At 31.1% G+C, this 24,696-nt stretch overlaps 6 protein-coding genes across 6 annotated transcripts; 3 read left to right on the forward strand and 3 right to left on the reverse strand.

The window, feature by feature from the left end:
• Window positions 1-6,712: 6,712 nt before the first annotated feature.
• On the forward strand, window positions 6,713-8,364 carry MONOS_6611 (uncharacterized protein; the record flags this gene model as incomplete). Its single annotated transcript, XM_067876853.1, has 3 exons — window positions 6,713-6,746; window positions 6,828-7,094; window positions 7,304-8,364. 3 exons carry the CDS (start codon window positions 6,713-6,715, stop codon window positions 7,627-7,629), a joined length of 627 nt encoding a protein of 208 aa, XP_067730933.1. The 3' UTR covers window positions 7,630-8,364.
• Window positions 8,365-8,416: 52 nt separating this feature from the next.
• MONOS_6612 (Adaptor protein complex 3 (AP-3), mu subunitB) lies at window positions 8,417-11,860 on the reverse strand. The gene is made up of 9 exons (XM_067876854.1): window positions 11,791-11,860; window positions 11,405-11,711; window positions 11,234-11,344; window positions 11,040-11,161; window positions 10,802-10,918; window positions 10,539-10,637; window positions 10,204-10,288; window positions 9,789-9,917; window positions 8,417-9,289 (listed from the first exon to the last, which is right to left on the reverse strand). Exons 1-9 carry the CDS (start codon window positions 11,823-11,825, stop codon window positions 8,888-8,890), a joined length of 1,407 nt encoding a protein of 468 aa, XP_067730934.1. The 5' UTR covers window positions 11,826-11,860; the 3' UTR covers window positions 8,417-8,887.
• Window positions 11,861-11,974: 114 nt separating this feature from the next.
• MONOS_6613 (uncharacterized protein) lies at window positions 11,975-13,254 on the forward strand. The gene is made up of 3 exons (XM_067876855.1): window positions 11,975-12,489; window positions 12,568-12,638; window positions 12,729-13,254. The coding sequence occupies exons 1-3, from the start codon at window positions 12,009-12,011 to the stop codon at window positions 12,729-12,731; spliced, it is 555 nt and encodes a 184-aa protein (XP_067730935.1). The 5' UTR covers window positions 11,975-12,008; the 3' UTR covers window positions 12,732-13,254.
• Window positions 13,255-13,339: 85 nt separating this feature from the next.
• On the reverse strand, window positions 13,340-19,105 carry MONOS_6614 (uncharacterized protein; the record flags this gene model as incomplete). Its single annotated transcript, XM_067876856.1, has 3 exons — window positions 13,340-14,881; window positions 15,672-18,222; window positions 18,670-19,105. 3 exons carry the CDS (start codon window positions 19,103-19,105, stop codon window positions 13,633-13,635), a joined length of 4,236 nt encoding a protein of 1,411 aa, XP_067730936.1. The 3' UTR covers window positions 13,340-13,632.
• Window positions 19,106-20,747: 1,642 nt separating this feature from the next.
• MONOS_17352 (uncharacterized protein) lies at window positions 20,748-21,524 on the forward strand (the record flags this gene model as incomplete). Its single annotated transcript, XM_067870264.1, has 4 exons — window positions 20,748-20,781; window positions 20,842-20,962; window positions 21,204-21,333; window positions 21,393-21,524. 4 exons carry the CDS (start codon window positions 20,748-20,750, stop codon window positions 21,522-21,524), a joined length of 417 nt encoding a protein of 138 aa, XP_067730937.1.
• Window positions 21,525-24,312: 2,788 nt separating this feature from the next.
• Window positions 24,313-24,696, reverse strand: MONOS_6615 (uncharacterized protein; the record flags this gene model as incomplete). The annotated part of the gene is made up of 1 exon (XM_067876857.1): window positions 24,313-24,696. The coding sequence occupies one exon, from the start codon at window positions 24,694-24,696 to the stop codon at window positions 24,313-24,315; it is 384 nt and encodes a 127-aa protein (XP_067730938.1).

Raw genomic sequence — 24,696 nt, forward strand, 5'->3', positions numbered from 1 at the left:
CCAATCAGTCTTCAATTGCAAAAATATCTTCAATTAGTTCATCGGCCCGTGCTTCAAATGGAGTCTTTAACATGAAAGTTTTAACAAGTGATGATTTTGTTCAGGAGAACGAACCAAGTGAAAAAGGTTTGAGAAATTTCATTTAATTTGAATGAAATGATTATCTAATTTATTCTTATTTTATAATTCCGAGAAAAAGAAAAAAGCGAATCCAGAACCTTGAAAGGCAGAATGCAAAAGCAAATGTCAGAGAGGAAAGAAAAAGAGGATAAACGTGATGGGGAAACAAAATGCAAGATATCGGAACAAACTCGCGAAGAAGAAATAGATGAATCTTCTTTGTTTTCAGGAGAAAAACGAAAAAGAAAGCAAGTATCTTAAACAAAATGGGGAAAACTATTTTATTTCAGCTGAAAGCGACTTTTCTTTTCAAACAATTTTGTTTTGCAACTTGTTGATAGAATTTTTTTCATTTTGTTCGATTATTTTCATATGGTCTCATATCAGCCAATGTTTCTTTTCGATAGTGATTTTGAATGCTCATTTCATTTATAATCAAGAAAAACATATTAAAAAAACATCGTATAAACATTTTTTCAAATAAATATTTATTTTTGTTAATTCAAAAAAAAAGAAAACAGGAAGCGGAGTCAATTGTTGAAAAACTTTTCAATTGATTGGACATTCCCGGGTTTTGTCCCTTTCCCGAGTTTTGTACATGTCTTTAAGTGCAAAGAAACATCTCCTCCAATTTCACGATTTCATTCATGATAATATGTGATAATAAATAACATAAAAAAACAACACTTTTGGGTGGAGTAGTTTTTTGAGATATCAACAAAAAATATCAAGAATTAATATTTGTGATCTGTCCCATAATTAAATTTTCAATTCAAACTTTTTTGCTTTAAACTTTAATGCCCGTGAGTTGAAAGTTTATCTTAGGAATTAATAATGCAGTACTTAAAAATTTTACAAATGAGGTGTGATATTTTCAATTTATCTCTGTATTAAAACCTATTTTTCTGATTTTTTAAATATGTGATTTTAATAGCGACTTCTTGTTCGTTCAACAATTGTTCAACCAATAATCATGGTGGAGCAATATGTTGCGATTACCTACTTAACATAGACATCATAAAATGCAATTTCACAAACTGTTCGGCATTTCATGGAGGAGCAACTTGCAAGCTTATCCACAATCCAATTCTGTTTATTCATTCTCAGAAAACAAAGTGGAAAGTTGTAAAATCACAAGTACAATTGGAACTGGTTGGTATTTTGCTCTTGGAAATGATTATACAAATTTTCATTTCGTGTTTTCCAAATGCAAGTGAATCGCAAATTCTGGTGGAGATTCTGCTGGTTCTTTAACATTTTATAATCCTCCACAAAATAAACCAAGTCAGTTTTCAATCAATGATTGTCAGTTCATAAACAACAAATTGACATCAACTTCAACTTCATGGGGAGGTGCTGAGCTTTGCTGCACAGCAACTTATTCCTGGATGAGCGGAAATAAATTCATCACATTTTGTTTCTTCGATGGCAACTCCGCCAAAAATGGAAGAGGAAACGATGTATTCTTCAGCGGTAATGCCATCATTCAGTCTCCATTTGAAAATTGCGGTTCAACAACTCCAACAAAAAGACTGTGGAATAACAATACAGCTGATAGTGATGTGTACAATGGCTGGCTCCCCCTCGTTGCCCAGAATAAAATCGTTGCCAGCAATGGAACGAATTCTGATGCCTGTGGCAGACCCCAACAGACCCCATGTGCCACCATCGAGTATGTTCTCAACGGCTTCATTTCCCTCCTCCACGATGCCTCCCTCACCCTCCTCACCTCTATATTTATCCCAGCTCAAACACTCTATTTCTGCGCAGCTGATGCAGAATATTCTGGAAATGAAACAATTGCTTTGCCATTTGAATCTTCATGTAATGTCCATTGACATAACTCAATTTCATTGTCAAATTTTATTTTTATCATTTGCCTCTTCCTCCTCTTCCTCCTCTTCCTCCTCTTCATCGATCTCTTCTCCACCTTCTCCTCTCCTCTACTCTCATTTACATCTTCAATACTCCTTCTACGACTTATTCGTGATCTTTTTCTCCTGTAATATCTCTCTTCTCCTCCCATGCCCACTTTCCTGAGTATTTGCTCTATACTCTCCATCAAAAACCATTCCTTCAGAGCTAAATTCGTCATTTGCACAGGTTCTGCTTGCGAAACGAAGCCATGTGCCTGTAAGTCATTGACTTCAACATCAAAAAGAAGTCTCTCCCACACTTCTAACTCTTTCAAGCGGATTTCAGAAGCTCCTTGTGAAGTACCGACTTTGCAAGGTGAGTCAACTGTGGGAGTGTCTTTTGCTGAATCTCAAACTTTCACGATTCTTCAAGACTTGCCCACGCTTGCCTCGTCACTGCAGAACTTCCTCGCAACAATGAAATCGGCAGGGCATTCGTAATGCCTCGTTAACGACTTGATCCTCCTTCCAAACTCGCACTTTCAGCACTGTCTCTTCTGAACAGCTATTTCATTCAGTCAAGCATATTCAAGTTCGCATCATGTTTATTTTCTCCACATTTCATTGAACAAAGATAGTCCAATTTTATTATATTATCTGTTCTATCAGAAAAAGAGATTGATATGGAGACAAAAAAGTTGAAGCAAAAGAAAGGAAATCAAAAGGATGCTATTAAAAAAGATGAAAATATGAAAAAGATAGACGAAATGATATAGTTTATGTTGTGGTTTGTTTAACTGTTTTCATTTTTGGAAAAATGTCAATAGTTGTTGAAAATTACTCATTTTTTGTTGTTCACTTGAGGTTTTAAAAAGCTAACATTGTTTTTATAACATCAAAAAAAAAACAAAAATTGCATCATTTTTTCTGTTTGTGAACATGAAATATATTCGTGTTTTCAAAAGTTTTTCATTTTAAACATTTAAACTTTATGCAACATTAAAAAAATCAACTTGACATAATTTTCATATAAAATACTGAAATTAATTATCACTTAAAAAGACGATCACATACGAATGAAATGAGCTAAAAATCAAATAAACAAAATACATGTAAAAACTTAATCAAATGGAACATAAATGATTATCTTCATTTCACTAATAATCTTTCTTATTAATTTAAAATAAACTTCAGATAAACAAGGTTTTCACAATAAAAAATTAAAAGATTAATTTGATACGTTTACAACAACTTCTAAAGCTTAAAAAAATATTAAAATTTTCGAAAATAAATTGAATGAATATGTGGATGTTACAATTTAGAAGGTCATGAAAAAGTTTTTAGCATTGCACTTAAAAATAACAATAAAGTGTAAATTTCACACCTCATTTGTAAAATTTTTAAGTACTGCATTATTAATTCCTAAGATAAACTTTCAACTCACGGGCATTAAAGTTTAAAGCAAAAAAGTTTGAATTGAAAATTTAATTATGGGACAGATCACAAATATTAATTCTTGATATTTTTTGTTGATATCTCAAAAAACTACTCCACCCAAAAGTGTTGTTTTTTTATGTTATTTATTATCACATATTATCATGAATGAAATCGTGAAATTGGAGGAGGTGTTTTTTTACACTTATGCCGAAATTAATCTACGTGATTTGAAGGTTTAAAAAAAATTTTTTTTTACATATAATATTATCTGTAACGTGAGTCATTCTTTTTGATAAATTGCAAATGTTTGGGTTTTACGTTTCAACGACTTTTTACATTTTTTGAAGCGTTCAAGCAATCTAACAGTCAAATATGAAATGAATGTCAATAATTGCAAATCGGTAATATTACATTGCACAAAAAAGTGTGAGTGAAACTTTTCACATACTTATTTAAAGAATTCTTGAGAAAATGCCAACTTTCAATGAACCATAAAATAAAACATTTACGATTTCGCAAAAAAAAATATTCATATGAGTTATTATTTCAGAAATCATTGCATACACCAAAAATTATTTAAAGTCGAAAAACTTTCATTCAAAGTCGAAAATTTTCAACCAAAGTCGAAAAAGTTGCAAACGAAATCGAAAACTTTCAATGGAAATTAAAATTTTTATCATGAAAAATAAATGTTTTATTAATGTTATTAAAGAAAAGAAAATATTTATTCGTTTATTAAAGAAAAAATTATCACAATATTTGTGAATATGTTTTCTGCGAATTTTGATAGTTTCAAGCCAAAAATAAACTCAAAAATCAACTCGAAACGAAACACAAAATATTTGTTTCATTCCATAAGAAATGAGTATTTTGTTTTATAAAACTCGAAATAAGAGACGTAATACTGTTTTCATCATTTTTTAAAATAAAGTTGGATTATAAGAAACAATAATTTTCTTTTGCAAATCTTCTGAAAAGCAATGAACAAACAATAGAAATGAGATAAAATGTGTTTAAATTCCTCTCATATTTTTTTTGCAATTGGACAAAAGGAAGTACAAAAATATTTAGGAAAAAGAGATGAAAAATCATTAAAATTACATATATTATCAATATATCAACAATAAATATGTTTTTTGACTTTTATTGAATATTGTCAACTAGCCGAAATTTTTGACAATTTCGAACTTTCGACTTCGATTGAAAATTTTTCAATTTTGGTTGATAGTTTTTCGATTTTGAATAATTTTTGGTGCATTTTTGGGTGTTGATAATTCTGAAGTTGTTAGTCTTTGACTTGAAAATATTTCTTTTAAATGAAAAATATTTAACATTTCTTTTTTGAGCGAATGTTTGAGATTTGTTCATTGAAATTTTATCAACATATGGAAGATATATAGGTGATAATTTTTGAAATCATTTTTTTTGGAACAAAAAATTCGGTTCATTAATACATTTTTGAATTTTTGTTTAAAAACTCAGAAAAGTGATAACTCAAATCAAAGAAAATCTCTTTCAAATAATTTCATCAACTATTGGCTTTTAAAACGATTGATAAACATTTGACATTTGTTTGATAATTATTAAGCAAATGAAATCGAGTTTTTTAAAAAAAAACAACACCCAGAAAAAAGTTACGATTTCAAAAATAATCACCCAAAATTTTTGTGATCATTTTTTCATATGAAACGCAAATTTTCTATCAGAAAATTTTGGCATAAAAAATCTGATATCAAAAATAATCATCCACATGGGGGAATATTCAAACTTTCAATCTTATTTGTGAAAACAAAAAAAAATTATATCACTAATAACCGAAAGAAATGCTTTCTCATTTTTCTGATTATATTAAATTTACATTTTTCATTTGCAGTAATCATTGTTGTTTTCACAAGATGGTTTGTTACGTTCTTTATGTGACACAAAAATATATTCATTTTGTTCGTTAAAGAAAACAAATAGGTTGTTCACAACGTGAAAATTATACAAAAATCAACCTTAAGTTTTATTTTTTATCCCCTATTATTTTGGAAATGCATAATAATTCTATTTTATTTTTAATGAGGTGCCTTTTTTATTTTTTATTTTTTATTTTCATTTTTTATTTTATATTTTATGTTTTTTTTATTTTATTTTATTTTATTTTTTTCGATAAGAAATGATCTTTGAGCACACTAATAAAACAGATTTACAAACTGTGAGAAAGGTTGCGAAATTTCATATACAGATATCTCATAAAATACAGGACATCGTACAAAATACCGGACAAGATCGATTTCACAATAATTGCAAGAGGAATAATTCTGACAATTTTCCTCAAAACACACCTCATCAATGCAAACTCATTTGATATACAAATTTTTCAAAGCAACTTCATTTGTGCTCAGACAATAGTTATTATAAAATTCTCGTAGAAACAAAAAATCCAATTTCTCCGAGAATTAAATAATAATTTTCTGTGAGCACAAATGAAGCTGTTTTGAAAGTATCTTATTTCGATTGAGTTTGTATTGATGAGATATATTTTCAGGAAAATTATTAGAATTTTTCTTCTTGCAATTATTGTGAATCGATCTTGTCCGGTATTTTGTGCGATGTCCGGTATTTTATGCGATATTTGTAACTATTCTTTTGTGACTTTTATTTATCCTCACTTATTTCTGTGAAATTTAAGTTGAAGCAATTTTATAAACATAAAGATTGACCAACATTTAAAAATATTCACTCCTTTTAGTTATCTGCCAACTTTCCCAAGCTATTCATTAATAAGGTGTTAATTTTTAATACTTGAAAGTTATCAATTCTTTTTCTATTTTCAATCAATTATGGTTGATGACCATAATAGAGTTGTTAATCTCAAAATGAAATTCTTTTGTCTTCTTTGTTGTGTTGATTTTTTTCGGCTGTCCAATTGTACTGAATTTTCCGCAATTGATGAATATGATAGTGAGATGCAATCTGGTTTGGTTTTTTTTGAAATGAAATATTTAAAATAAATTTTTTAAAGATGATCTAAAGTCGATATTATTCGCAATGGATGATACAAAAGAGGAGAAATGCATTAAAGAACTCTTTCACTTCGTTAACGATAATGATTTGAAAGGATTGAATCGGTCATATTATGCAATAGGGTTATATAATTGTTTAACTGGTGCAAAAGGAATGCCATTCATTTCATATCGAACAAACTTCAAGTTAATTTTTCTTTCTTTCTTTTCTTTTTCTGTTTTTGATGTTCAGTTAGTTGCGAGAAAGGCTTGCACATCGAGAAATGCAGCACAGGACTTTCAATTTACCAAATGAAAACGATAAATGCTTTAAATAAGTCGCTTGGTTTTCTTTTTTCATTTTGGAAAATAATTTTATGTGTAATCTTTCATTTGGTACTTTTTTTATCATTTTGTATTTCATTAGATGCTGTGAAATTATATGCATCAGATGCTTCAAATGAGGAAAAGAGAAAACAATTTAAGAAAATTTTTGATGAAATGGCAGTGAAAGTTCAGATGATTTTGATTCATTCATATCCGATCTTTAAAGATGCAAAAGAAGAGAATATCCTGGAAATCGTGCACTTTCTCAAAAAAATATTTAGTTATCAATATTTAGACATTTACTTGAATTGCAATATGGTTTACCTTTTTTTTGCTGAAGAATACAGAAACTTTCATGAGATTTACGGTGTGCTACTAATGTTCAATCTTAATGTTCAGCAGCATTTTTCATTAACTTGAATGTATTAAAAATATCTGTTTTAAACTAAAAAACACAAATTCATTCAAAAAATTTTTTTAATTTTATTTTTAAATATTTTTATTTTATTTTATTTTATTTTATCTAATTTTATCTTATCTTATTTAATTTAATTTAATTTAATTTAATTTTTACAGATTCATCATTTCTTTCTGATCCAACGAAGGAGAATGTTGAGTTTGTGTTGGCATTTATGGAATTTATCAAGCACTTGTTTGAAACAGCCTTGCCTTTGGTTGAATCTTCTATTATTCCCTTTGAAGAAGCTGATAAAATGATTGATGAGGTTTATGAAAAATACGAAAAAGAAGGGGAAAAAGATAAAATGAATCAGAATTTAGCTGTTTTTTTCTGTGTTAAAGGGATGAGTCAATATTCAAAGATTATAAAGGAATTTATTGAGGAAACGATTGTGGAGTTAGAGAGAGAAATAGAGAAAGTGCAAAAATTGAGATTGAAATAATGGAAAAGGAAGAAAGGAAGGAAGGAAGAAGAAAGAGAGAGGAAGAAGAAAGAAAGAAAGAAAGAAAGAAAGAAAGAAAGAAAGAAAGAAAGAAAGAAAGAAAGAAAGAAAGAAAGAAAGAAAGAAAGAAAGAAAGAAAGAAAGAAAGAAAGAAAGAAAGAAAGAAAGAAAGAAAGAAAGAAAGAAAGAAAGAAAGAAAGAAAGAAAGAAAGAAAGAAAGAAAGAAAGAAAGAAAGAAAGAAAGAAAGAAAGAAAAAGAAGAAGAATTTAAAGAAGAAGGAGGAGAAAATGAAGAAGAAGAAAGTGAATTTAATGAGGCCAATACATTGAAACGGACAGATTAATGAATTTGGATTCACGGTTTTCAATTTAATTTCAATTTTAATTTTTTTGGGGTATTTTTTTCCAAATTTTCATTGAAATGTCTTGATTTCAATTTAAAACACATTTTTATTTCAATATTTTTTTTTTGAATTTATAATAGATGAATATTGCGGTTTTGTTTGTTTATTTTTATTTTATTTTTTATTTTCTATTTCCTTTTATTTTCGAGCGAAAAGTTATCTTTTGCACATGAGATAAAGAATTTCTATGAAAAAATGATTTTTTTTTATTTTTTTTGATTTTCTTTAATTCAATTCCGCAATGAAGTCTTTTTCTGTTTAATGTTTTGTTGTTTATACAGTTACTTGTATGCATTTCTTCATTTATTTCAATAAATGTTTGGCCTTTTGAGAATTTTAGTTTTTTTTTAACCAAGTATTTTTAAATAGAAAAGAAAAGAAAATTTTTCAATTCGGTTCTGCATTTCTTGAAAATCATGGAAATGAAAACAAGTTTCCCAATCTCGAATTGAAAATAAATCATGTGACATCAATCATGAAAAGAAAAACTGTTCAATTAATTTTTTATTCCTCAGAATCTTGTTTCTTTTTCATTAATGAATGCTATATCCGTAAATTTTTGATATAAAATAACTCAATTTCTCTGGAATAATAGAAAAATAAGAGTTAATGAAGCAATACGCATTTTTAGAACAAATTTGAAACTTGTGCTTATAAAACTCTTACAAATCAATTCTTCATTAAAAATTGAAAATTGATAAAAAAAATTTAAACAAAAGTTTAACCATCAAACAAGAAAATTAACTTCAACAAAATCCAATTAATAAATGTTAACAACAAGATTTCTCTCATCCCCTCAATCAGTCATTTTTATAAAAGATCAAAAGATCAAAAAGCTCAATAAATAAGACTTATCAGAACCTCACATCAATTTCTCCTCCTTTTGACACCATTCTAAAACCCTTTGCCAGTTTCCACTCTTCCGGCGACTCGACAGAAATCGTTTTTATTTCAATCCCAGACAATGCCACGTCATTTAAAACAAAGCTCAGCGTGGCAGAAGGGCGTATATTTGAGTCAATGATTTTTTTACAAATATAAATATTACTGTCACTTTCATTAATACTTTTACTTTCACGTTTACTGTCATTTTCACTATCATTTTTACTTTCACCTTCACTTTTTCTAACACTTTTGCTTTTTATGCTTTTAATATTTCTTTCACTGCCATAAGTGAAAGAAGGAGGGAAGTTAAATTGCCCGCTGAGTGAGGCTGTGGAAGAAGGAGGGAGTGTTTCAATGCTCCATCGGCCTTTCTGGAAGTTGTGAATGATGATGAATGATTGAGAAGATGGGCAATTATCATTGGTAGAAGAAATAGAAGAGGAAAGAAGAGGAAGTGGAAGAAGATAAAATGTTGTTGTTGTTGTGTGTATACCAATGGAAATGAATGAATATATTGATTTAGTTAAATTTAATCAAATTAAATTGAAGGGAATGGAAGGATCAAAGCAAAAGGAAGAAATAAAAAAAAGAGAATTATAACGAGAAGATGATGAATGAAAACGAACAAATTCATAAATAATAACAAAGCAAGCACACAAAATCACATGCAACTATTTTGAAAAAAACAAATGCATTCAACAAACGAAAACAAACAAACAAACAAAAATTAATTTCATTTCATTTATCAATGATTCCATCAACACTTCTTCTTCTTCTTCTTCTCTCTCTCTCTTTTTTCTTTTTCTTTCTTTCTTTCTATTTCCTCCTTCTCCCTCCCTCACACACTCACACACACACAAACAACCAAACCTTTGAGATAGTGGAATAAGTGAAAGTGCCCATCGTGACTGTGATCGTGAGTGAATGAGAAATCTTTGGCAGTTTCAAATCGAGCTGGACATTGCGAAGTGGCTGGGAATGAGTGAATTGTGAAGTGAGCTGGGGAAAGGAGAAAGGAAGGGAAGGGAAGAGAAGAGAAGGAAGGAGAAGGAAGGAGAAAGGAGAAAAGAGGAGAGGGAGTAAGGGAGTGAAGAAAGAAGGAAGGAAATGATAGAAGAAGAGAGAAGAGGAAGAAAGAAGAGAGAATGAAATGAAGAGAAGAGAAGAGAAGAGAAAAACAAAAAAAATAAAACTGTCAACAGAAAATTTAAAGAAAATGAAAAAAATGAAAATATAAAACAAATAATTGTCTATTTCCTCCCCAAATAATAAGGTTTTAACAAACATAGACAGAAAATGAAGCTTTTTCAGGAAGAAGAGAAAAATTCGTGGAAACTGAAACTGGAGCAGGAATTTTCAGTTTGCGGCATCTGAAGATTGTTTTTGTGAAAAAAATGAAATTGGAAAAAATAAATAAATAAATAAATTTAGAAAAATTAAAATAAAATTAAAGAGAAAAATAAGAAGAAAAATCATTAAATGAAAAGAAAGAAAGAATGAATGAAATAAAAAAATATCAAATCGTTTTAAATAAAAATTTAAAAAAATAAATACTTTTTTTATTTTAAATAAAAAATAACAAATCTTCACAAAAATATAAATTTAACAAAATTTTCATACCCAGATCGATAAGAGAGCAAAACAAACTTTCCATCTGGAGGAACAAATGAAAGCACTTTCTGTTCTTTCCATCGAGGCAATCTTACACATGGATGAAGACTAAAAAAAAGAAAGAATTCAAAATATTTTTATTAACAATTTGTTTTATTTTTTATTTTTTATTTTTTATTTTTTTTTTTTTATTTTTATTTTTTATTTTTTGGAATTAAAAAAAAAAATAATTCATCTTAAATAAATGAATAAATAAAATAATAGAATCACACCTAACTTCTTCAAGCACATGTGGATTGTTGAAGGATACTGCCAAGTCTGGCATTCCACTGACTTTTGATGTTGCCTTAAGCTCTCCAGACACATATGACGTTGCGATATGTCCATTTCTATGAGTTAATTTTTGGGGTTTTATAAAATAAAATATTAAATATTAAAGAACAAAATAAATATAAATATAAAAATAAAAATAGAGTTGAAACACAAAAATATGAAGGTAAAAATTCAAACTCTCTGCATATGGCATGATAAGACTCAACAATGTCCATATAAAACTCATTTTGCATGTACTGAATGTCTCGGCTGCGCCACATCATTCCATCAAATCTGTCCAGAGGAAGATCATCTTTTGACTTATTTAAAAGAAAGATATAAGAATGAAATAAATATCTATAATGCCCTTATTCAAAATTTAACTGACAAACAATTTGCTTTCCTGGAAATAGACCTAATAGTGAAGGAGTTTCAAATAAATCCAGTAAAAATGACGGTTCAGTGCAATTTGGCATTCCCTTATCAAAAAATTCTTCGCACATCTTGCAAAAAATAAAGTGCAATAGAATAAAGTGCAAAAATATTTTTTCAAATTTGCATACAAGAAAAAGAAAGATATATTGTTGTTTAATCTTCTTTTCCAAATCCTTTTCACCAAAAAATGTTGTAATCATTAAATCAATCCTTTCCAAAAGCGTCGTAATCAATAAAGGTGGGAACTCTTCCTCGGTTACCAAAGAATAAATGATGGAATGACGTTTCAAAACGAAAATAAAAAATGAATTATCATCGCTTCGAATCAAGGGGAAATCTGCCATTTCTTCGTCAGACCACGTTATTTTATTTGTTATTTGCTGTAGTTGTGCATCTGTGAAAGTATCGGAATATAAGCGTTGAAAAAGGATATCACTAGCTCATGTGCAAAAAATCACAAAGATAAATGGGAATAATCGTAAAAGTTTATTTAATAAACATATAAAATTTAAACCCCTTTAATGGGCTTATGCTAAAACATGATATCATGCAAACTAGGCGTGAAATTGCAACAAATTATTGCATGATCTGTAACCTCAATAAAAATTTTAACCTCTTTGGCAAAAATGTATTTCATCAATTTTCGTATTTAAATTTTGAAGTCTTTATATAAAAATAATTAGTGAAAAATTTGCCCCATACAAATTTTTTTTCGATAGGGATTGATTTGGAATGTCAAGTACTCCACCAGTTGTGACTGAAGAACAATTTGCAGGTGAAGATACACAAAAGAGTGAAGAATTTAATTCAACTGCAACAAGTGAACTTGAAAAGAGCAGAGACTCACAACAGCAATCACCAAAAGATTCGCCAAGAAGTTCAAGAGATTCAAGAAGAAGAACAAGGTCAAGATCATCGCACAGACGTTATAGATCATTATCTTATACAAGGGGAGATACAATGCGCTCGACAAGATCTAGACACAGAAACCCTGACCTTCCAAGTCACAACTTTCTCGATCCAACTGATCCTTCTTTTGACCATATTGTTGAAAAATATGAAAAATCGCCAGGCCCTATGTATGATACGGATAAAGCTTCTCTTATTCTTGCGAGGCGCACTGCAACCTGGAAAATACCAACCGAAGATCGTCTCAAGCATTTTGGAGGTCGTTCCATTTCTCCAGGGCCTGCTGCATATACTGCAAGGAAACGTATGCTTATTCTTTTCTATGCAATATTATTTTTCGATATTATTTATGTTTTTTTAATTTTACGTTGTATTTTTTCAGTGGAAAGAACTTCAAGTCGAAAAGGTTCATTTTCAAGGAATGAGCGTATCACCTCGTCGTGGTTGTTTTCTGTATGAAATGAAAATATTCTTTCTCAAATTTTGATTGAATTCATTCTTATTTATTTCATTATTTTATTTTATTTATTTATAAAATTTTAGTAATTCTAATTGTTTAGTCATAAATCTACATGATTGAAGTTCGGTTTTATTCAGCAAATTATAAAAATTTCATTTTTTTTTAAAACGTCTAAAAAAACTTCTTTCATATTAAGTCTTGATAATGTCTTAGTTTTCATTTTATAATCCAAAGAAATCTATTTTTTTCTTTTTTTATTTTTAATAACCCAATATTTACTGTCTTCTTTTTTATCTTTTTTATTTTATTCATTGTGAAAGTGGTTTTATTGTTTTCTTCCATTTTTTACAATATTTTGTATGTTTTTTTATGTATTTAGCATATTTTTTATAAGACATAATAAAAAATACCTGAAGAATTTTATTATTCAGGTTGCATTTCATATCATAAAATATATGTGGAAGAAATCATAAACTTTGATTATTTTTTGTCATTTATCAATAATTGTGATTTCTTTCTTTCTTTCAGTTTTCTTCTTCTTTAAAAGAAAGATCTTTTCTTTTCTTTTCTTTTCAAAATAACATAAACTTCTTTAAAGATGCTTAAATATCTAGTTAGAACTTCCATTTCTTCTATGAATTCTAATCTTTAATGATTCTTTTCTTCATAACAAAAATTTGAATTTAGTCCCCCATTTTGATAATAAACACAATAAGTTGTTTTTTAACTAAATAAAATGAAATGACTTTGAACAATAAAAAGAAAAATCTAAAAAAGTTAACAATTTTTTGGAAAAGAAACAGAAACACTTAAATTACTAAGAAATAATGAGAACAAATCATTATCAATTGATTTCAGAAATTAAAAAATAATTTTTAAAGAGAATAAAACAAAAACTTTTTAAATCCAAAAATAAAAAAGAGGTTTAATTTTTTTATAGAAGTCATCAGAAAATCTACTAAAAATTTTAACAATTCCCCCATAATTTCATCTGTTCTGCTTAATCTTTCTATACAACACAGAGAAAGAAGGAGCAATGTGAGTGAGCTGTTGAATGGCCTGAATCCATTCATTTGCTGTTTGCTCGTCTTCCACAATCAAATCAACCGTTCGATGCGAAAAACAGCAGGAAAACGAACGTAATTCGTCCTTCGCAACAGACGCAGGAATTGCCGGAGGAGGGAATTTTGCTTCGATTCCAACAGTTTGCTGAGAAGATTGGGTGTGATCAGACCCGTTTTTATTTCCTTTGTTATTTGCTTTCTTCTTTTCTTGTTCAATCTTCTTTTCCCACAATTCAACATTCTTTTCATATTTCTTTCTTTCTCCTGTTTGCGCTTTTTTAAACAGTTCTGTCATTTGCCCTCGCATAATTTGACTAAGCTCGCAAAGGGGGAATTTTTTTGCCGGCGCCGTTTTTGGAATTGTGGAAGGAGCGGCTTTTGAGTCAACCCATACAAGATATAAGTTCTGAGGAGAAAAAGAAAGAGAAGGGAAAAAGGGAGAAGAAGGAAGAGGAGAAGAAGGAAATGGAGAAGAAGAAGGAGAAGATAGGGAAGATTGTCTTATAGGAGTGGAAAGTGAATTGGTTTGAGGTGTTTGAGAGGAAGAAGAAGAGGAAGAGGAAGAGGAAGCAGAAAGAGAAACAGAATGTTCCAATGGAGGAGTTAAAGCATTTTGTGAATGGATTTGCGAATTATTCAAAGAATTCAAATTATCATTCTTTTCCTTTGTTTTATTCGTTTTCTTCTTCTCCCCTTCTGTGTTTTCCCTGCTTCCTAATTTGGAATCACTGCATCCCATAACAAAAACCCATCTTTTTTGTTCTTTTGAATTTGTCCCGATTTTCCGGCAAAGACGCGGCTGGCAAAGAAAATTAAGGGAATTGAAAAGAAAAGGAGGAAGAGAAGAAGAAAGAGGGAGAAGGAGAGAGGAAGGAGAGAAAAGGAATGAAGAAGGAGAAGAAGGAGAAGGAGAAGGAGAAGAAAGAGGAGAAGAGGAAGAAGAGGAGGAAGATGATGATGAAGGAGTTGAAATAATTGAATTTGAAATGGAAGGAGAAGAAGAGGAAGAGGAAGAGGAAGAGGAAGAAGAAGAAGAAGGAGGAGGAGGAGGAAATATGGTGGAAGAAGGAGAAAGAGAAGGAGAAGGAGAAAGAGGAGAGGAAGGAGAAAGAGAAGAAGGAGAAGGAGAAGGAGAAGGAGGAGAAGAAGAAGAAGAAGAACTTAACATTTTCCTATTTGAAGAATTTTCAACTTTATTTCTGATTGCAATTTCTTTCTCTTTATTTGCTGTTTGTTTTGTTATCATTTTTTTTCTCTCTTTCTCTTTCTCTTTCTCTTTCTCTTTCTCTTTCTCTTTTTCTTTTTCTTCTTCTTCTTCTTCCTCCTCTTCTTCTTCTTCACTTTCTTCTTCATATTCTTCGCTTTCCTCCTCTTCTTCCTCCTCATCCTCATATTCTTCACTTTCTTCTTCTTCTTCACTTTCATTTTCTCCTTCTCTTCCTCTTCTTTCTTTCTCCTTCTCTTCTTTTTCATTCATTTTCTTCTCTTTCTCCTTCTCTTTCTTCTCTTCTTTCTCATTCATCATCATCATTTTCTTCTTCTTCTGTTGCATTTGTCTCAATTGGATCATCTTCAGAATGGCTAACTGCTTCTGTGTGAGTGGCTGGTTGAGAGAAGATGGAGGAAGAGAAAGAGAAGAAGAAGGAGAAGAAGAAGATGGAGATGGAGAAGTTTGAGAAGAAGGAGAAGAGGAGGAGGAGGAAAACGATGAGGAGGGGGAAGAAGAAGAGGGAGAGGAAGAGAAAGAAAGAAGAAGAAGAAGAAGAAGAAGAAGATATTGAGGAGGAGGAGGAGGAGGAGGAGGAGGAGGAGGAGGAGGAGGAGGAGGAGGGAGAGGAAAAAGAAGATTGGAATGAGGAGGAAGGAGAAAGAGAAGAAGGAGAAGGAGAATGAGAAGAGGAGGAGGAGGATGAAGGAAGGGAAGAAGGGGAAGGGGAAGGAAGCGAAGCATGAGGATTTAACGATGAAATGGATGAAATGGAAGAAGAAGAAGCTGAAGCTGAAGAAAGAGAAGAAGAAGAAGAAGATGTTGTTGTTGTTTCTTCAAAAAGAGGATTTGAGAAGAATGAAGAAGAAGAAGGAGAAGGAGAAGGAGAAGAAAATGATGAAGAAGGAGGACGAGGAGGAAGAGAAGAAGAAGAAGAGGAAGAGGAAGAAGAAGAAATATCATTAAACATCAAATTATTCACATTTGAATCAACTTTTTCTTCCTTCTTTTCTTTTTCTTCTTTTATTTCTTCTTTCTTTTCTTCTTTTTCCTCTTTTTCTTTCTTTCTTTTCTTTCCTTCCTCTTTCTCTTTCTCTTCTTCCTCCTCCTCTTCCTCTTCCTTCTTTTTCTCTTCACTCATCATTTTATTTCTTTCCATTTGTATTTTCTTTTCTTCTTCTTTTTCTTCTCTTTCTCTTTCTTTCTCTCTTTTAAATCTTTCTTCTTCTTCTTCTTTCCTTCTTCTTTCTTTCTCCTCTTCTTCAATTCTTTTTCTTTCTTCTTCTTCTCTTTCTCTCTTTCTTTCCTCTTCTTCTTCTTTTATTTTTCTCTCCTTTTCTTCTCTTTCTTTTTTAATTCTTTCTTCTTCTTCTCTTTCTCTTTCTCTTTCCTTTTCCTTTTCCTTTTCCTTTTCCTTTTCCTTTTCTTCTTCTTCTTTTCTTCTTCTTTCTTCTTCTTCTCTTCTTCTTCTTTCCTTCTCCTCTTCTTCTCTTCTTCTCTTCTCTTCTTCTTCCTTTTCTTGTTTCAACTTTTCCTCTTCCATTTTTCTTTCTCTTTCTTTTTCCTTTTCTCTTTCTTCTCTTTCTCTTTCTCTTTCTTCTTCTTCTTCTTTCTTTTTTCTTTCTCTCTCTTCTTTCTCTTCTTCCTCTCTTTTTAATCTTTCTTCTTCTTCCTTCTTCTTCCTCTCTTCTTCTTCTTTTCTTTTTCGTTTCTCTTCTTCCTCTTCTTCTTCTTTCTTCAATTTCTCTTCCTCTTTCTCTTCTTCTTCTTTTCTTTTCTTTTCTTCTTCTTCTCTTTCTCTCTCTTCTCTTTCTTTCTTTTCTTTCTCCTTCTTCTTTCTTTCTTCTGCTTTTATTAATTCTTCTTCTTCTCTTTCTCTTCTTTCTCTCTCTCTTTCTTCTTCTTCTCTTTCTCTTTCTTCTTTTTCTTTTTCTTTTTCTTTTTCTTTTTCTTTTTCTTCTCTTTCTCTCTCTTCTTTCTCCTTCTTTCTTTCCTTCAATTTTTTCATTTCCTTTTCTATTTTTCTTTCTTTCTCTTTTTTGCTCTTCAAAATCAATCGGATGTTGTTTCGAACAAGTTTTATTAGAATTTCTTTTCTTTTCCTTTCTTCTTCTTCTCTTTCTCTTTCTCTTTCTCCTTTTATTTCTTTTTCTTCTCTTTCTCTCTCTTCTTTTTCTTTTTCTTTTTCTTTTTCTTTTTCGTCTTTTTCTCTTTCTTCTCTTTCTCTTTCTTCTTTAACTTTTAGCTTTTCTTTCTCTCTTTCTTTTCTTCTTTCCTCTTTTTCCTCTTTAACTTCTTTTATTTCTCTTTCCTTTTCCTTTTCCTTCCTTTTAATTTCTTCTTTTTCTTCTTCTCTTTCTTTTTTATTAGTTTCCTTCTTTTCTTTTAAATCTTCTTCATTTTCCTCATTTTCTATCAATTTTTCTGGTTTTTCGCTTTCTTCTTCAATTCTTTCTTCTTTTTCTTTCTCTCTTTCTCTCTCTCTTTCTCTTTCTTCTTCTTCTCTTTCTTCCTCTTTTCTTTGTTTCTTTTCATTTCTCTCTTCTTTTTCCTCTTCTTTTTCCTCTTTATTTCTTTCTCTTAATATAAATTCTTCAAATCTTTCTTTTTCCTCTTCTTCTTCTTTCTCTTTCTCTTCATGTTCTTCATTTTCTATCAATTTTTCTGGTTTTTCAAATTCCTCTCTTTCTCTTTCTTCTCTTTCTCTTTCTTCTCTTTCTCTTTCTTCTCTTTCTCTTTCTTCTCTCTTTTTCCAATAATTCCATCTTTCTTCTTCTTCTTCTCTTTCTTCTCTTCTTTCATATTCTTCTTCTTTTCTATTTTTCCTCTTCTTTTCTTCTTTCTCTTTCTCTTTTTCTCTTCTCAAATTTTCCGTTTTGAACGAAAATTTTTCATTTTCTTGCAAATTTCGACTGAAAAAAGGAGTTTTTCTTGTTTCTTTTCTCCAATTCATGCTTTCTTCTTCCTCTCTTTCTCTTTCTCTTTCTCTTTCTCTTTCTTCTTTTCTTTCTTCTTCTCTTTCTTCTCTCTCTCTCATTCTCTCCTTCTTCCTCTCCTTCTCCTTCTCTCTCTCACTCTTCTCCTCCATCTCCTTCTCCATCTTCTTCCTCCTCTCCATCTGCTTCATCTTCCAAGCAATCTTCTTCTCTTCTTCTTCTCTTCTTCTTTCCTTCTCCTTCTTCTCCTCTTCCTCTTTCTCCTCTTCTTTCCTCGCATTTTCACTCAATTTGATCGTTTTCTTCAGAAAATTAAGACGAAACGAATCAGAAGAGGAGAAAAACGAAGAAGAATTCAGTTTTTCCTTGTCTGATTTTGGTGTGTTTAAATAAGAGGAAGAATTAAAAGAAGTATTAAAAGAAGAATTAAAAGAAGAATTAAAAGAAGAATTAAAAGAAGAATTAAAAGAAGAATTAAAAGAAGAATTTGAAATTGAATTTGTGGCAAAAGGTGAATTTCTTCGAAATGAGGAAGAAGAAAGAGAAGAAGAAGAAGAAGAAGAAGAAGAAGAAGAAGAAGAAGAAGAAGAAGAACGAGAAGGAGAGGTAGAAGAAGAAGAAGAAGAAGATGATGATGATGATGATGATGATGATGATGATGAAGATAAATAAAGAGGAAGAGGAAGAGAAGGAGGAGAAGATGAAGTTTGAGAAATATGTGTGGTTTGTGAGGTTGGCCTGACTTCTGTAGCTCTTCTGGCTTTTGATGTTTGAGTGAATTGAAATGAAGAAGAAGAAGAAGAATAAGAAGAAGAACGAGAAGGAGAGGTCGAAGGAGAGGAAGAGAAGGAAGAGGAGGAAGAGGAGGAAGAAGAAGAAGAAGCATAAGGAGGAGAAGAAGAAGAAGAAAAGGAGGAGGAGGAGGAAGAAGGAGAGGTAGAAGAAGAAGAAGAAGAAGAAGAGGGAGGAGTAACTAGATTTACTGAAGTGATTGATCTAACTGAAGTAAGCGATGTGAGTGGAGTGGCTTGTGATGCTTGTGCTGTTTGTGTTGCTTGTGCGAATCGCCGAAAAGAACTGCGATATGCCGGCGGGGTGGGAGTAAACAGCGCTTTCTGGGAATTCAACGGCTCAGGCGCGGAATCGAAGGATTGTCTTGCTAATGGAAGCGGAGATAATTCCTGCGGACTTTCGTGTCTACGTTCTTTTGATGCGTTTGAGAAAAAAGAAGTTGATACATTATCTTGTGTCATATCAAGAGTGTCAAAAAGTGATGAAATATTACGACTTTTATTAATGGTATTCCAACCACGTAATTGCGATGGGGTTTGATAATTTTCTTCTTTGGTGAAGTATCCCAATGTTTGCGTTTGAATGGGAAAATTCATGCGAGATTTGTTTGATGAAGATAAAGAAAGTGCATTCTCTCTTGTGGGATATTTCGAAAATATGTCATGCTTGTTTTTCTTCGAATATGCAGTCTCATTTTCGCTAGCATATTTTCTTCCAATTTTTCTGTCTTCCGTTTGAGAAAATAGCGAATAAAATTCCATCACTTAAGTCACTGAAAATTTTGAATATATCCAAGAGTATAAATAAAAAACAGTTCTCCAGATTATTTATAGTTTCTAATTTAAATTAAATTTAATCTATAAATTCAAAGAATAAAAAAAAATACCAATATTTAAAAGCAAATAAATTATTCATTTCAAATATTGCAGACTTTCAAAAATAAGTTTTATAAAAAGTGTTGAAGTTATCTACTAAAAAGCTATAAAATTGTTTAAAAAGCAATTCTTATTTGGAATCTCGAATCCAATGAAATAATATTCAAATAATAATTTTATTGAAATTGCATTACTATAAATGGTTTATTGATCAATTTTTGTTTTTTTTTTTTTTTTTTTTTTTTTTTTTTTTTTTTTTTTTTTTTTTTTTTTTTTTTTGAAATGGTATTTAATTTTCGTTATCTTGTTTGCCAGTCTTTTCACTTTCTAACAGTCTTTTCTTCCTTTCTTCTTCTTTTTTCATGTTCTTTTCTAATCGATTTTCATTTCCGTCTTCCCCTTTTTTGTTTTGCTTTTTATTCATTTCATTCTTCAATCCATAAACGCCTTGCTCATTTGTTTGTCTGCCATTTGCGTTGTCCTTTTCCCCTTTTTCCTCGTTTTTTGACTCGAAAAAATTTGATTGCTGTGTTCCATCATTCATCAGTCCTCTGAGTTTGAAAAAGCGACGGACAGAATAATCTTCCAAATTTATTTCATCGTCGAAAAATAAACAGAAATTCAGTTGTTCACATTTAACTTTTCTGAAATGGTTTGAATTTGTTCTTCAGGCTGAATTTTATTATCAACGAACAGTAACGGAAATGTTATTAGCAGCATTATGAAATTCATGCTAATCTTTTGCAACATTTTTATTGATGATCTTTCATTTGAGAAATAATTGTTAGAAAAAATGATAGTTTTCTCCATTATCAAATAATGAAAGTTGTTAATCGTTGTTTCACTTCCAGTCACTTGTCAAAGCCATCAATGTCAAGCAATGAGGTGTGATCACAGATGTTTTTATGACTGTTTTGATTTTTTATTTTTCACAAAATTTTTCTCTTTGTTGCGATCTGTTTTTTTCTGTGAATAACAAAAATGATGTTTCTTCTTGTCATGTCTCGATGAAAACCATGAAGGTGGTTGCATGCACAGAAAAATTTCAAGGTTTTTGTACATTTCTGGACTTGAATCTTTAATGATAAGAATTTTTTCTTTTCTTTCTTTTTCTTTTGAAGTATTTCTTGATGAGCTGGGGCGTTGTGCAGAAATTGAGCAAAAGCAAATTATCAAAGAAATGAATGGAAAAATAGTTGTGTTTAATGGCTGCGATGTATTTTCAAAAATGCAGGAAACGGACAGCACAAAAAAGATCACATGTTTTCAATTACAGCTGCATTTGAATTTTTGATGACGTAATTTTTTCTTTATTTTTTCAGATTTGCTTTTTGAACTGAAACAGTGTGGCGAGAAAGATCAAAAGCAGAAAATAGAAGAAATGAATGGAATAATTGATGAAATGGATAGAAATGCAATTCATTGGACTTTCACAAAAAATTTGTATGACAAAATGGGCAAAATGATTGAAGAAAAGAAAATATCAATGGAAAATGTCGTTATACTGTTGAAACATTAGGGTTATAGATCAGTTTTGATTGGATATTTGTTCAGTTTCATTTGCTATTCTTCGCTGTGCAAAGAATTTGAGAAGATGATAATTGAAGAAAATGAGAAAAAAGAAGAAAAGAATGATAATCTTTTGACTGACCTTTGCGAATGCTATCTTTTATTGAGTCCCGAGGTTTCTTCGGAATTTCTTTCAATTAGTGTGCCTTGCCTTAAAAGCTACATTGAACAAACAGGAAGATAAAAAAACACAAAAAGAAGTGGAAATTGCATTGCTTTCTTTGAGTTGCTTAAGAAAAGGAAATGTATGACCTTATCTTTGCTTTTTAGAGTTAAATATTTTTCCTTTATTGCTTTTAAATAGGAGATCAAAAAAAAGAAGTATTTGGAAAAGATTACAGAAATTATCAAGTGTCATCAAGAGCATCGTAATCTGACGCAACTTGCATATCAATCTGCTTGGAATTTATTAATCACAGAAAATTCTTTTGATTGAAGCTATGAAAAACTGATTGTGAATGAACTGCATTTTGTGAAGGAGGCAGCAAGAGAGTTGGAAGAGCTAATGGAACACTTGGATTGGAAGGAAAAGGAAGACACTTGGGAAAAAAGAGGATTAAAAACGAACGAGTTTTTAAATGTTGATAGGTGGTTGGACATATATTGCAATTTCTTTGAATGTTTCGAGATTTATAATGAAGAATTTGCTGATTTGATTGGTTGCATGACAAGATTGTGCCGGGAAGCAAGGGAGAATCACATCAAAGTTGTCCTTCGATGTTGTGAGATTTTTGTGAAAATGATAATTCACCATCAATTTTTGATTGTTTTCAATGATTTGCTGAAAGGTGGAGTTTTTGATTTCATTTTGGAGGAAATTCGCGTTCAAACGTTGAAGGACTGTATGGCAGGTGAATTCTTGATATTCTTAATAAATGTTTCAAGGGAATTGAAAGAAAAGGAGCGTTTTGGAATAGAAAAAGCGAAAACAAAAGAGAAGAAAAGGAAAGTGTTTGAAAAGATGGAAGAAGAAGGATCAGAAGATATCATCGCAAGCATTCATGTAACATATAAATACATCAAAAATAATTCTAATTCAAAAAAAAAAATAATTCAATTTCGGAATTAATAATTCGATTTCGAAAAAAAATAATTCAATTTCGGAATTTTAGGAATGAACATATCCATGTTGAATAATGTTAGAATTCAACTTTGAAAGTTTGTTGATGAATAATTTTTATGAATTTACTTCAACTTATATATATTTTTCCTAAAAATTCGAAATAACATAAAAAAAAGTTTATAAAACAAAAATAAAATAGACTTTGTCTGATGCAATTATTATTCGCTAATCTTTTTGTAATTTCCTTGATAAAAGCACATATGATAATATATTTTTCAAACTATAATTTAAAAAAAAATAACTAAATAACTTTGAACAATTTCGCTGTTTCTAAATTTTCCTTTCCTTTTGGCTTTTTCAATACAACTCTTCTTCTCATTTATTTCTTCTTTTTTTTCTTTTCTTCTCCCAAAACTAATCCAACCCTTCCATCCCTTCCTTCTCCCTCACTCAATTCATTCATCTCAACAACAACCACTTCCACTCCCACCGTCATCAATATCAATGTGATCCCCTCCTTCTCCCTTCACTCATCTCTCTCCATCCACTCATCCATCTTCCTCCACACCCACAACTCCATCGATGGCGCCATTCTCCCAAACCTCAATGGCCCATCCACTTCTCTCTCTGCCTTCAATTCCTCTTTTCTTCACCAAACACGCTCTTCATCAAATGCCCCTGTTGTATATGAAGGAAATGAAACTCACAGAAAATCACCTGGAAGATTGACTTCGTTTGATCTGAACAGCCATCGCTTCGAATGGTGCGAATGGAACGATTCAAATGGTGGAAGCGATTGGGGTGGAGCACTAAAAGTTAACTGCACAAATGCAAATCTCACAATCACTTCCTGTACATTCAACAATTGTTCATGCACAGGTAATGGCCATGGTGGAGCGTTGTATTGTGAAAGTTCGTTAAAAATTGATATCACAAAATCCAATTTCACAAGTTGTTCTGCTGCTCATGGAGGAGCAGTTCACGCAAGGAATCCGCAATCAAATTCTGTTTGGACATTCTCAGAAAACAGAGTGGAAAGTTGTTCAATAACAAACTATTGCGGAACTGGTTGGTATTTTGGGGTTGGTGGAATGCCATCAAATGCTCAATTCCTGTTTTCCAAATGCAAGTGCATCTCAAATTCTGGTGGTGATTCTGCTGGTTCTCTCACATTCAATTACCCTCCAGGAACTAAGCCAAGTAAATTTTTGATAAATGATTGCCAATTTATAAACAACAAATTGACATCAAATTCAACTTCATGGGGAGGTGCTGCGCTTTGCTGTACAGCAACTTATTCCTGGATGAATGGAGTAAAATTCATCACATTCTGTTTCTTTGATGGCAACACTGCGACGAATGGCAGGGGCAATGATGTGTTTTTCAATGGCAGTTCAATAGCCCAATCCCCATTCGAGAATTGTGGATCAACAACTCCAACACAAAGAGTGTGGAATTGTGGAACAGTTGAAAACGCTGGAAAAAATGACCAATTCTAGCTTTTCTTTCCAAATTCTCCAATGAAATGCTTTTCATTCTTCCATCTCTTATTTTTTCTTTCTCTATCATCTCATCTCATCTCTTTCCTTCTTTTCTCTCTTTTTTCATATTTTTGATTTCTCCTTTAATTCAACGTTTTGTCTTCTTTGTTGTTCTGCTTTTCAATTTTTTCGCTTTTCAAGCATCTTCCTTTTCTTATCCAAATACATTTCTTTGTGTAAGTTGCTATTTCTTCTTTCCTCTTCTTCCTATTATTCTTTCTTTCTTTCGAAAAATCTCTTCAATCCTCAAAACCACATTTCCTTTCATAATTTTCAATAAAACCAGGAACTGATTTCTCTTTATCTTCATTTGTATTTCTTCTGCTTCTTTATCTGATTTAGAAGAAGAAGAAGCCACAAAAGAGCAGGGCATTTCGACCAGTAAAGTTCAGCTGCCTCGCATTCAACTGTCTGTTATGACGATTGGTTAGAGGATTAAACAATAGAAGATATAAATTCTGGCTGCTAAATTGTTTTGGTGGCTGCTCTATCGAATTATTCAAATTTAGTGAATTAGATTGTTCATTCAATGCTTCTTCAAAAGATTCTGGTGTTTGTGCACTCGCAGCATCCTTCTCAGAATCTTCTTCATTTTTCCTCCCTTTTCGTTCTCCCTTATCTTATACATCCTCCTTTCCCCTTATTCTCTTCTCCTCATTTCTCACCTTTCGATACGAGCACACAGCCAAATGCGCCTGCATCTCTGTGTATTGTCGCAGCAAAGCCTCATCTTTCCCTTTCGTCTCTGTCACAACAGAATTTTTCATCATATAGCCTGAACTTCCGTGTGGTTGAAGAGATGTGACCAGAAAAGATAGTGAACAACCGTGAAAAGACGAAGAATAAGGAGGAGAAGAAGAAAAATCAAACCGAAGATTATTCTGCACCTGCAAATGCATCTGAAACGGCAGCTCGGCAGCAGAAGATAACGAATGAGTTTCTAGAAGCTGAACAAAATCTAAGTTGGAAATCGGCGTTAAGTCGCCTTTCCTACCGCTTATCAT

The sequence above is a fragment of the Monocercomonoides exilis genome, assembly GCF_001643675.1.
Source record: "Monocercomonoides exilis strain PA203 chromosome Unknown scaffold13-1861174, whole genome shotgun sequence".
NCBI classification, from domain to species: Eukaryota; Preaxostyla; order Oxymonadida; family Polymastigidae; genus Monocercomonoides; species Monocercomonoides exilis.